Raw genomic sequence first — 13800 nt, forward strand, 5'->3', positions numbered from 1 at the left:
CGTGCAGTCGAGTAAGCAAAAATTGCACAGAGGTAAAGAGTCGTTCTTTTCGGTTTTTGCGGTTCGATATTCAATTCAATTCCATTTTTACCTGTTTGACAGTTATTAAACATGACAAAAAAGGAGAGAAGACACTCGCGACGAGAGGAACTGACTGATCCAATTCACTACTGAACTCTGGAAAAAAAAAAAAAAAAAATCCCCTCCTCACCCTCTCCTTTTATTTGGTTTCCATGCCCCAAGTTACATGGGCTGGGAACGTCCGGCTACCTCACAATACAATATGTGATAACGATTATCTCACGATATGACGATACCACGATTATCGATATATTGTAAACCCACGATAATCTATGATAAAACTAATCATAAAATAATAGTAATAATAATAATGTCAATAAATAATAAATAAAAAATAAAAAAATAATAATAATAAAATAAAAAATTATTTAAAAAAATAATTCATAATATAATAAAAATAATATAAATATATAAATATATATAATATATAAAAATATAAATAAAATAATAGATAAAATAATACAATAAATAAATATCAATAAATAAAAAATAATAATTCATAATATAATAATAAATATAGATATATATATATATATAAAATACATAATACAATTTATAAATATATATAATATATAAAAATATACATAAAAAAATCATAATAATAATAAAAACTAAGCATGTGTCTTCTTTACCTGAAGACTTCCGTCCATTTTCCCTGCCACTCTTGTGAGGCACTCCACCTAGTGGCCCGCCAAGTTTATTGCTCAATAAGTCTTGAACAATGGGGCCGTAATAGTGGCTGTATATTAATTACAAATATCACGATACCTGTAGATATGTGTAGGCGTATCGATAATCTATTGGGGGGGGGGACAAAGTATTACGATTTATAGTAATACCGATATATCGTCACACCCCTACTAGTTACATGGGTGTTCCAACCCTAGTAATGCAAATGCAAACCATAGTTGGAACACTGCGTACTTAACGAAAATGTGCACTGCCATCCATTATCGAGAGTAAATTCCAACTAAGAATACATCGAGTTTGATTATCTTGCCACAATGACATTTTTAAAAAAAAATCTGTCATTAGAAAATAAAAATGTCATTTCTTTAGGTACATGTTAAATATCGCAATAATATCGATATCACGTTTTTCCAATATCGTGCAGCCCTATCTTACACTATAAATTTCATCACACAAACGCAACACGGGTCCGAGAGACAAAAGACACGCACATTCATATGCAGCGCGTAAGACGTGGAGTGCAGATGCCGTCTCCCCTCCCCCTCCCCCTCCCCCTCCCCTTGCCCGCCTCCTTCTTCAGGCCACCAAATCCACTTTAGTGGCCACCGTTACTGTGCGTGTATGTGTGCGTTTGTGTGCCTCCTCCACAAAGGCAGCTGCTCGCCTTCCTCTAATCAACTGAGATGAAGTCAGCGCTTCCTTCACTGATTGACCTCCTCCACTTGTCCAAATATGGAATTTTAAAACGTGAAAATAAAAACACGTTCAAGCCAATTTAGCAGATGAAGGTGGATTGTTCTTGAATATCATTGTGATTATTATTATTATTATTATTATTATTTGCCCACACAATCCACAATCAATCAACAGCATCGCCATACAAAAATGGAAGATCAATACGCGCATGTGCATTCGTTAGAATTAATTAACCGCACTTCGCTCACCTTGACCACACTCACGTGATCATGTGATCACTTTTCCATGCCATGACAACAGCCGACCAATCGCCCCCCTCCCTCCCTCCCTTCATTGTAGTCGGCCAATCAGAGCGCTCCGTTTGCCACCAGCGCTCCTTCATTGACCGGCTCCCTCGGAGGGGAGCGTTGAATTACAGTTGTTAAAGTCTGTGGTGACCAGTCCAGGGTGGTCAGCAGGGTTCAGGTCCAGCTGACCCGCAACCCACAAGCGGACCGGAGATAAGGATGGAAATATTTGAGCAACAGATATTACACATAATTTTGGGAGCAGAAAAAATGAGATGGAAAAAAAAAAACATCCAAAAGTGACAGAAGTCTTAATAAGTGGTCCAAAAATACACTCAAGCCAATTTTGGTGCATGTTATTGTTTTGTTTTGCCCAGAAGGAAAACCTTTGACTCAAAAGAATTAAAAAAATAAATAAAATACGCTAATTGCTCTTAAAATCAAATCGAAGGAAGTTGGAAACATTTCAGTGCGGTTGTTTATTTCAGAGAACATGAAAGCGAGAGTCAAAAGTGGAAGCCGACACGGGACTTTTTTTGGGGACAATGACAGACGCTATTGAAGATGACCCCGCCCCCTCCGCCATTGTGTGCCGATCTATAAATACACCTGCTGAGAGATACATAACATAAGATAACACGGCGCTCGCTATGCGAGGCGTTGACCTCATCCGGGTGTCGTCTTACGCCAAAAAAAAAAAAAAAAAAAAAAAAAAAACACCTCCGAGCGACTTTCCGGCTCGACGAGCGGATATGAAGCTGAAATCGCTTTCTCGCTTCATAAATTCATAACAACATTATCCGAGGCTATAAAAGAGGAACAATTAGTGACAATGCAATCGGTCATGAAGTGAACAAAAAAAAAACCCTAAGTCAAAACAAACAAAATGCGGAGCAGCTTCGGCTTTTGAGACGTCGTTCCACATGAAATGCAAAGCGGGGGGGAACTCCAAAATCCACGCCGTACTGAACGCATCAGTCAGAACAAGAAATAGGCCTGTCACTATCCAAATATTTTCAGAATCGATTCATCCATGGATGAATCGGGTAAACTTTTCAGCCATTTTTGTCCTGATTACTGTTTATTAACCGTTGTTTATTTGGTCATGTTTGGTGATTTCAAAAAACAACTACACCTAAATTTAAACTACATAAGCTTAATTTTTTTGCAAATGTTTTGGTTTCATTTAAAGGGATACTTTACTTATTTTACCATTTTTGGCAGTCAAACAATATTTTGCCTATAATAAATGTGATATTTTTTTTAATTTTTCACGTTCAATTAGTACCTTTAAAAACACATTTTGCAACTTGCTGTCAACTGAAAATGACATCACAAAGGGGTCGGGTAACCAATCACAGCTCAGCTTGTGAATGTCACATGACCAAACCGAGAAAACAGCCAGACGCTCGAACAAAAAGGAACAATTGCTTCCAATTAGGAAGTAGAAATTCGACATGATGATGATGATGTTGTGTTTTCGAAGTAATCTCGTGTGGTTTGGTCGTCGAGTTCCCTTCCCTTTCTGGAGCTCGCACGCTTGAGAAATCCCTCATTGCGCCGTCATCTTTGCTGACATTAACAATTCATTTGGCTTATTATGTAAGTCGCAAAAGCCTGCGCGAGGCGGGCTGAGCGCATCGTTCTTGACAGCTGCAGCTGGCCCGCAAAGTCACGCGCGCGGCAGTCGTCCCCCCCCCCGCCCCATCCCGCCTGTCGACATGCAACACGGGGGACACGTCAGAGACAAAACGCGCACACGCTCATTTTGAATAATTCGCGTTGGGATTAAGCTTTACGGGCGGAAGCAGTTTGTGATCATCGGAAATGCAAATTCAGAACTATCTGGAGTCACAGCCGGTGTGCCTCAAGGGTCCGTTCTTGGCCCCAAGCTTTTTCTGAACTACATCAATGATTTAGAATCAATGCTACTTTTTTTTGTTTTTGTGCCGAGATATTTACAGATGTTGCCAAACTTCACGGCTATTTTAGTCAATTTACAGATTTTACACAGCTAGCTAGACTGGTTTCATCGTTAAATGGCAACAGGCGGATACACAGGTCATGTCATGATACATCTTGGCAAAGATAGATAGATGAACATTATTGCATTCACTTGAAAAAAAAAAAACTGTTTTTCTGACTAATTTTTTTTGAGTTTTTTTTTTTTTTTTTTTATGTTTTTATGTTTTACTGTATATTTCTTTCGGACATAAAAATAAACAAATAAAATAAAATAAATTTAAAAAAAACAGGGAAATTTTATCAGAAAAACAGGATGAAAAAATACTCAGAAAAACAGGAGAAAAAAAAAACGAATAAAAAATTATTCCAAAAAACAGAAAAAAAAATTCCAAAAAACAGAGCACCAACTTCTGTTTTTCTGAGTATTTTATTTTATTTTTTATTTTTTACCTCTGAACTCCAAGTGACTTGTTGCACTGACCTGCATATATGACTAGATTGCCAATAGCCACGCCAGTGCAAGCCGTTGAAAAGTCACAGGGCGGCCATCTTGTCACACCCTATAATAATTTTTTTGGGTTGTTTTATTTTTTTTTTAGTTTTTTTTTTTCTCCTGTTTTTCTGAATTTTTCCTCCTGTTTTTTCTGAATATTTTTTTCCATTTTTTTAAAATATTTTTTTAGACAGAAAAAATATTCAGTAAAACAGAAGAAAATATAAAAAAAGAAAAAGAAAAAAATTACTCAAAAAAAGCGCCGCAAAAAAAATTCGTCCGAAAAACAGGTTGGTTTGTTTGTTTTTTTAAGTGAATACAATACGCTTCCGTAGATGAACAGAGGAATTATTTATAAGAAATGAATCATTTGTGGATAAATTAATGAAACTACTGGATTAGACAGATGGACGCTGAGGAAAACATTCAGTTTCACACAGCTAAAACAAGGCGGCATGCTAACTGCATACATGCTAAACCAACAGATCCAATACGTTTACGCCACAATTATCTTGTTGATGGTCAATTAATTCATCACATTAATGGGCCAACGGTTTTGGTCCACATCGGATTTGGAAAAATCAACTTTTCATAATGTTTGTCAACAAAAGACGGCGACCCAGCAGGTTGCTAGTGCGAACTAAAGCCCATGCAGAAGTGATCCTTTGCCCAACGTGACGTCATTGTGGTATTTCAGTACAAATGGCCACAGGCTGGTTAAGAGCTGAGAGGATGATGAGGAGGAAGAGGAGGGCGGGGTCTTCCTCCCCGCTTTGGACCAGAGACCCGAGGGCCCTCCGGGTCGTCTGGATGGGGATGGCCAGTCTCAACTTGTCCGCAAAGCCCACCGCAGTTTTACAACAACACAAGAGTCACAAGCACAACCTTCAGTTTGTTTTATTAAGTATAAATGTGCAGATTGTCACCTATTGTAGGCGGGTCTGGAATGTATTCCCCCCCCCCCCAATTCAGCTGTACGGCACAAATGTCATTCTTTACCGAATATGAGGTTGTAACGTCGCAACATGGATGCTAACTGTTAGCCCATCAATTGAGTTTCCCCCACTGATCTATATTATATGACTGGATAGCAGCTAGGCCAAGACTTCTGAAGTTGCGAGGCCGCCATATTGCTCCTCCCAAGAAACGTTTCTCGGCATAGGATCCTCTACGTTTACATTTTACAGTATCAAAATTGGAGAGCATTTGAGACAGTACTTAGTAGAAACGACATGATTTATGGTGTTTTAAATGTATTAAACATACAAACTTTTTACAACTTGCCTTAAATACATGTACAAATGATACGCTTAATGATTTTTAATACAGGAGGATACTTGTATATTTTTTAAATTAAAGAATTATAACTGGAATTCAACAAAAGATGCCTCTGACAAATCTAATATCGGCGTCTAGGGGGTCTTCAAAGCAGCACATACCGTTCACTTGTCTTTTTTTTTTTTTTTTTTTTTACTTGTAAAAAATAGTGACCACCCCGGCTCAAACGCCCCCCTCCCCGTCCCCCCACCCCGACTCCAGTCTTATACTAACTGCCTACGAGCTGTATATGTCTCATCACCGAATAGTTTACAGTAGTGTGCTCGCGGGGTGGGAGTAACAAGATGGCCGCCCTGTGACTTCAATTGGCTTGCACTGGTGTATATGGGCTATCGGCTATCCAGTCATATGCTCAGTGAGTTCCCTGTTATATGTTAGCATTGAGCTAGCAAGGCCAAAGTCAACTTTTACTTCTTTTTTTTTTTTTTAATAATCTGGATGAGAACAGCGTTTATGTTCATTTTGACCGAAAACTTAAACTGGGATTGGCAATAAAGAGCTTGAAATCTATTTTTGAAGATTTTTTTTTTTCAGTATATATTTATAATTGTTAAGTGGTTCACTGCCACTATTGTAGCTCGCGTTTATATGTACAAATCAAGGCAAAAAATAAATAAATAAATAAATAAATGTATCAGCCACTGAAGGATTTGTATCGTGAAAACTTTGCAAATACGTTGCATCTCAAGGCAACGCTATATATTTAAATGGCATTAGGATTATCGGGCGAAGGTGTTGTAAACACTTTGAGAGCCGCCTAATAACAAATCTTTACTGTCTGATGCGAGTAAAAAAAAAAAAAAAAAAAAACAGTGAATGACTTGCATTTGCACCTCGATTTGACGGTGCAAATGTTTCATGTGTCATCTTTTAATCTTCAAACTACTCACACCTGACGACTGCAACAGCATCACTTGCAATAATAATGAGATGGGGTTGGTGATTTTACATGCTTGCTTTTTGGGGGGCGTCCAGCTGCAAAAGGAGACTGGAAGCAAAGCAAACCCCCTGATGTCCTTTTTCCCTCCCTCCCGATGGACTGCGACAATATGACCACATGAACATATGATTCAGAGAGGGGAAGAAAAAAAAATGTGTACATGGAGGCGTTACGTAAGAAAACGTTGTGACATTCATAACGAGGCGGCTGCGACAAGCGGCGCGGGGGACCATATTGCATCTTTTTTTTTTTTTTTTTTTGCTTTAATATCCGCTATACGTGCTTGTGTGTGGACATGATGACAGCATGCAACATGACGTCCGCACAGAAAATGGAGAAACAAGAAGAAGCATAAAAGAGGGGTCTCGGTCTTACCTCCTCCTCTTCCACCACCGAACCGAACCGCCGCCGCCGCCTCCTCCTCCTCTTCCTCCTCCAGTCCGTCCGAGCGACGTGGAAGAGCGGGCCAACCGCCGCCGAGTCAGCCGGAGCCCGGTGAGTTGCGTCCGGACACGCCAGCCACAATCTTCCGCCGCCGCTGCGATGCGCCGACCATGGAGGATCCGAGTCAAGGCGAAAAGCTGCTCCAGTGCGCGTGTTTCGGTGGGATTGTGCCTGAAATCTGTCCGCAGTCCTCGCCGTCACTTCACGTCACGTCACGTCACGGCACGTCACGTCACGTCGCTCGACTCGAGGCTTCCTCCACACAGAAATGCGCGTGGCCGCGCCGCGCGTCCACGCGTGGGATGAAATAGGGAAGTGGGGGCTGATTTTTGGTGCGAAGGGAGGAGGAGGAAGACCCTCCTACTAACAGCACAACAAATCACATTAACAGATAAGATAGATAAATAGATAGATAGATAGATAGATAGATAGATAGATAGATAACTAGGTATAATGGATGGATGGATGGATGGATGCTATAGCTAGGTTGGATGCTAGCTAGGTAGGCTAGCAGGTAGATAGATAGATAGATAGATAGATAGATAGATAGATAGATAACTAGGTATAATGGATGGATGGATGGATGGATGGATGGATGGATGCTATAGCTAGGTTGGATGCTAGCTAGGTAGGCTAGCAGGTAGATAGATAGATAGATAGATAGATAGATAGATAGATAGATAGATAACTAGGTATGATGGATGGATGCTATAGCTAGGTTGGATGCTAGCTAGGTAGGCTAGCAGATAGATAGATAAATAGATGGATAGATGGATAGAACGGATGGATAGCTAACTAGGTATAATGGATGGATGGATATAGCTAGCTTGGATGGCTAGCTAGGTAGGCTAGCAGATAGATAGATAGATAGATAGATGGATAGATGGATAGAACGGATGGATAGCTAACTAGGTATAATGGATGGATGGATATAGCTAGCTTGGATGGCTAGCTAGGTAGGCTAGCAGATAGATAGATAGATAGATAGATAGATAGATAGAAGCATCACCTCACAAACACGTCGAATAAAAAAAAAAGATGCAAAACAAATATGAAATAAAAATGAATGCTGAGTCGCTGGACAAGGCAAGGCCCCCATTCGCTGACTCCCATGTCACTCACCAAGCCAGGCCCCGCCTTTAAAGCCACAAATGTTCAAGGTCACAGGTTCTCCCGTGTAGAATGTGAGGATGGCGACCCCCAAGTGGACAAAAAATATGTATACATATCGACACCACTTTTTTTTTTCTTCATTTTTTTCTTTTTTTTTTGTATCGTTATTGCACATTAAGTTTGAATTATTTGATTTTAAAACATTTTATTGCAAGATCGACATTCACAGTGCAAATAGAAAACAGTTAACATTATTTTCTTTTATTTTTTGAGACAATCAAACAATACCCAAGGATGCAAGGATATTCACGCTATGAAAATAAATACGCAACAGTGGTAAACAGGACTTTAGCAAATGTAGCATCTGCTTTCTAAAATTGTGTGTTGCTTTGCGTAAGAAATTGCATCGCAATTTATGAGTCATACTATACTGAGTGGCTCACATTGCTGATTGAATTTCAATCATAATTTACAAATGTGGAGCACTTTTATTTTTTATAAAGTGCTGAACGGCAGCAAAGTATGGCAGGCAGCCCACTGAGCGTTTTACATTATGAATTATGAGTCCTGTATGCATTCATTTAATTTAGCTGTTTTTTTTCTCAGATTGGTGAATTAAAATATGTAAAGAAATTTCATGTAGCTCAATATACAATTGGTTATTTATTGTAAATAAGGAAATATTAGTATTTTATATTTGATATTTAGAATTCTATAATTACATTAATTGTTTAATAAAATTAACATTGATAATGGCTTTATTATTGAATTAAAGTATTTCATAATCGTACATATTTACAATGTTTAAAAGGAGTTAATAAGTTTATTAGAAAGAATAAAACAACTTTTAACTTTTTTTTTTAATTATTATTGTTTTCCGCATATGACATAAAACATTTTCACTTATTTATTTATTTATTTTAAAACCTTATCTCACCTACGACCGATAAGACCTTTAATTCGCCCTTGCTATATTGCGCTTGTTCCACTTAACTATAGCCAAGGCAAGGTGTCCCCCGTGCGGTCAAACTGTGAATTACATACAACCCGTTTGGTTAAATCGCACAAACAAGTCGTCAACTATTAATAAACCATAATAATAATAATAATAATAATAATAGTAATAATAATAATAATAATAGCAGCAGCAATACAAAGAATAATATACAGTATAAAGATATTTCAACCGAGTCGGACGCCATTATGGTATCGTGGTTTGTGTTTAGGCGGGAAAGAGACTGTGACGTCACATCAATACGACACAACCGTCCAGCGTGTGACCACTAAACTCAGCGACGGAAGTGGAGAACCAGTAAACAAACGACCACAATGGAGAACGTCCACTCGATGGTGTGCTTTCTGCTCGGCATGTGGCTCTTCATCACCAGGAGGAGGCAAGCCTTGTTCGAGAGGAGACTGCGGGCTGCGCGGAGGAACACCGCGGAGAAAATGAGGAGAGTTTGGGAGTTGCTGGAGGCCGACTGGTTTCCGAGACGGAGACGGCGGCGCCAGATGGTGAGATTAACGGTTTGTTTTTTTTGTTTTTGTTTTTAAACGAGTTAATGTACTTCCGGGTCATCTTTCGTGTGACTAAAAACAGGGAAAGAAGCAGTGGGAAAATACCACTGACCTGTATATATGGGAAAGCTTTCCTACTGCTTTGTTTACACGCTCCATCCTCGTCGCTTTTGGTCACACGGAAGATGACCCGGAAGTACATCAACTCGTTTTAAAGAAAAAAAATACCACAATAATCTCAATTTGTGAATAGATCTTTTGATGGTCAGAAATTACGTCCCAAAAACATTTTTTTTAAAATGCAAATTGACATTGAAGTCAAACAAATAGCCAGTTTGATTAAGCACCACTTTCAGAGACAAAGTAGTTTATTAAATGGTTTAAAAATAAATAAATACAACATTCCATCAAAACCTGTAAGTAAAGAGGATTACAATGGATGTCATAGTGTTTGTCAAAGATGGTAATTTTCAAATAGATGTGGCGGAAATTCTTAAAAAAATTTCATCACATTGTAGTCCACTACTAAAATTCTCAAGTTGTTCAAACTCTTGCAGGATCATCTTGTAGGTCATTTGGCCCACATTGAAGGTGCAAAAATGTAATTATGGTTTAACATTTTATTTTGTGACACCAGTTATCTTGTGACACCAGTTATCTTTTGACATCTTTTGTTTTGATAACTTGTGTCTTCCAGATGCTCCAATTGCTGCTAAAGCGCCGGCGCCGGCGCCCGAGCATCTGGGCGGTGAGTCGCTCCGACGTGTGGTGGGACCAGATCGTCCCGGGCTTCGCGCGCGCCGACTGGGTGCGCCACTTCCGCATGTCCGAAGCCACCTTCCTGGACATCTGCGCCGCGCTGCGGCCGGCCATGGAGAAGCGCGACACCAACTTCCGCGTGTGCGTGCCGCTCAAGAAGCGCGTGGCCATCGCCGTGTGGAAGCTGGCCACCAACAGCGAGTACCGCAGCATCAGCCAGCTGTTCGGCGTCAGCAAGACCACCGTGTGCCGCTGCCTGCGCGAGTTCTGCGCGGCGGCGTGCGCGCGGCTGCTGCCGCGCCACGTCCGCTTCCCGGATCTCGAGACGCTCGCCGGGACGGCGGCCGACGTCGAGGGCAGCTGGGGGCTCCCCCGCTGCGTCGGCGCCATCGACGGCGCCCACATCCCCATCATCGCGCCCCAGGAGAACCACCGGGATTACGTCAACGCCAACGGCTGGCATTCCATCATCCTGCAAGGCGTGGCCGACGGGAAGGGGCTGTTTTGGAGCGCGTGCGCCGGCATGGCCGGCGGTCTGCGCCACGCCCAAGCCATCAGGGAGACGTCCCTGTGGGAGGCGGCCGAACGAGGGGGGCTCGAACCCGGTTATTACATCCTGGGCGACCGCGCGTACCCGTTAAAGCCGTGGCTGCTGAAAGCGTTCCGGCGGGACGGCGGCGCGCTGACGCCGGAGCGGCGCGCGTACAACGAGAGCGTGCGCGCCGCCAGGGCGATGGTGCGCGCGGCTTTTTCCAGACTCAAAGGCAGGTGGCGCTGTCTGACCAAGCGCAACGACAGCGACATCCAAGTGGTCAAGTCCATGGTGTTGACGTGCTGCGCGCTGCATAATATATGCGAGCGACGAGGAGAGGAATACAGGGAGCAGTGGGACACTCCTGGCGCGACGACGACGACGACGCAGGATGTGGACGAGGAAGAGGAGGCGGAGGAGGAGGAAGGTGGCGACGTACGTGATGAGCTGGTGACATTTTTGAGTTGCACTTTGAGATAAGACTTGTTTTGGAAATTTCTGGAGAGGTTTTGTGCAATACTTTTTTTTTTTTTTATAGAGTTGCAATAATTGAATAATTTGGTCATCAAAAAAGTGGCAAATTAGGTATGTGTCAGAGATTTGCAATGTATCTCTTTGAAATAAAACTTTTTTTTTTCGTAATTTAGCCTAAATCTCATTTGTACTTGAGGTTCGGCAATTTCTGAAAGTTTGTTTAGAAAAAAAAAAAAAAAAGCACTGCAGCAATTCACAGAATAGCAAGTTATATTTATTAAAAAATAAAATAAACAAATTGGTGGCAAATTTATTATTTCCGTTAAGAAAAAAAATAATGGAGCTGTAAAAATTAACTAAATGACTAATAACATTGGTGTGGGGGGGGGGGGGCATAAGAAATGATTTATTAAAATTTTGAGCTTGAGAAATAAAAACAAGTGATAGAAATTGTGCCATCAGTTGCAATTCACATTAAGTTTTTTTTTTTTTTTTTTTTTTTTTTTTTTTAAATAAATACATGAATAAATACAACCCATTATCCACAATATTTATCCTCACGAGGGTCGCGGGGTGCTGGAGCAGTATGACACATTTAAAAAGTACTTCTTTTTTTTTAATCATCTAAATTAATTTGAACTGAATATTTTAACACCTTTACTTTGACATTGAAAAGAAAAAGAATTGGAGGGAAAAATCAGATTTTGATTGTGGGGGGAAAAAATAAAAAGCTGCAGGTCATGGAGGTGCCACTGGAGGGCGCTGCTGCACACGAGTTTGTAAACAAACTGACTTGTCCAGTTGTGCTCATCGCCTACCAGAATTTGAGAATGATTAACAATATGGAGGAATATGACTGACCACGCAATTAATTTTTATTTCGGGGTAGTGGTCAGCTGAATACATTTGATAGCATAATTGCGCACTTTTTAAATACCTATTAAAGATTATAAAAATATATCAAAAATTTGGCGTAAATTTAATGTTGGCGGTCCAACCAAGACCAAGGTTCGTGTTATCCCTAACTGGCTAGCTAGCTAACCCGAGGACCTGGCACGTAATTATTTTGTCTATACTGTATTTAAAATGTCATATTTGTCATACATCTAGCTGGGGAGTAAGTGGTCCCTTAATGTGACCCCCAAAGGACGATTTTTGGGGACTTGAAGGATCGATTGCGTGTCATATTGACTACATGCATATTTTCCGAGCTGGTCATGTGAAGGTCGCACATTTAAGCATTACAAAAGGAGATTAAAAGCTAAAAAATAAAAATAAATAAAAAGTGCGTCACGGCCCCAAAGTGATGCAGATGGCCTTCAACGCACCCTGCCCGGATTGTGTAACAACACACTTGAGCTGTTACGACACACTCGCGTTCCCCTTCTCGATTTGTGTTGCTTTCGTTCACTCAAAAGAAGTCTTTCATTGCAGCTTGATTAGCAAAACAACCACCAGTTGATCATAGTGCTGCTTGTCCTCATTTAAAGGGTTAGTTAGGATTTTTTTTTTTTTACATGAATCTCTATTGTGCTATCATCACTGACTTACCTCTGACAGCGTTCTGTGACACGAGTTCTTGTCCGGTGTTGGACGAGAGGAAAATAGTCCAGCAAATTGGCTGGGGTCACGGGAATAAAGGGTTTTTCTTCTAAAAACAGTGTGTTCAAAAGAGTGATACATGTGCACACTAAACTCCTTTCTGGGAAAAAAAAAAAAAAGGCAGACGCCATAACCGCCGGGCACTATTTTTCTGTTTGTATCACTGCGCGTCGCCCTGTAGACAGCTGATCCAGGCGCCTTCCGCCTTCGAAAGACAAACAACTTGTAGATTAGTGCGCGTCTATCAGCTGCGTGCGGGGCGCCGCGCAGTGATACGAACGAACAGAAAAGTAGTGCCCGGCGGTAATGGCGTCTGACTTTTTTCAGAAAGGAGTATTGTGATGCAAATGTATCACTCTTTTGAACACAAATAGTTTTTAGAAGAAAAACTCATTTCCGTGACCCCAGACAATTTGCTGGACTATTTTCCTCTCGTCCAACACCGGACAAGAACTCGTGTCACGGAACGCTGTCAGAGGTAAGTCCGTGATGATTGCACACACTGGAGGTGAGGATGAACTAGAGATTCATGTAAAAAAAATCTGAATTTAATAAGAGCGCAGGCAAACTCCACACAGCCCGGATTCGAACCTTGGCCACCTGGGGGCAGTATACTAAAGGCAAAATAGCCATTCTTCGCAGAGGATAAAGATCAAATGTTTTATCTTCAGCCAATAGCGCTGGGGGACGAAAGAAGGGGGGGGAGAAAAAAAAAAAAAAAAAAACACCCATTAGGTGTCTCAATGGCCCAGTGTGCTCTTTCAAAGCATATGATAAGAATGAGTCTTTTATTTCTGAGCACTTGATGCGAGTGAGCCGCATGTCGGCAAACACGAGGACGAGGCCATCCGTCATCCTCCCCTGTGAT

General features: G+C 40.9%; 2 protein-coding genes across 9 annotated transcripts in view; one reads left to right on the forward strand and one right to left on the reverse strand.

Annotated features, from left to right (window-relative positions):
- The window catches only part of LOC144016439 (unconventional myosin-IXAb-like), a 100248-nt gene extending 92957 nt beyond the window's left edge, over positions 1-7291 (reverse strand). For 7 of the 8 annotated variants that reach the window (XM_077517602.1, XM_077517600.1, XM_077517603.1 and 4 more), the window contains exon 1: positions 6866-7291. The gene's annotated coding sequence lies outside the window, so the exon portion shown is untranslated. The remainder of the gene's footprint in view (positions 1-6865) is intronic. The other variant, XM_077517599.1, reaches the window with a different exon arrangement.
- On the forward strand, positions 6865-11498 carry LOC144016442 (uncharacterized). Its single transcript, XM_077517604.1, has 3 exons — positions 6865-6985; positions 9436-9562; positions 10263-11498. The coding sequence occupies exons 2-3, from the start codon at positions 9497-9499 to the stop codon at positions 11334-11336; spliced, it is 1140 nt and encodes a 379-aa protein (XP_077373730.1). The 5' UTR covers positions 6865-6985; positions 9436-9496; the 3' UTR covers positions 11337-11498.
- The last annotated feature ends 2302 nt before the right edge of the window (positions 11499-13800 follow it).

Source organism: Festucalex cinctus, chromosome 3 (genome assembly GCF_051991245.1).
Source record: "Festucalex cinctus isolate MCC-2025b chromosome 3, RoL_Fcin_1.0, whole genome shotgun sequence".
Classification (NCBI taxonomy): Eukaryota; Metazoa; Chordata; class Actinopteri; order Syngnathiformes; family Syngnathidae; genus Festucalex; species Festucalex cinctus.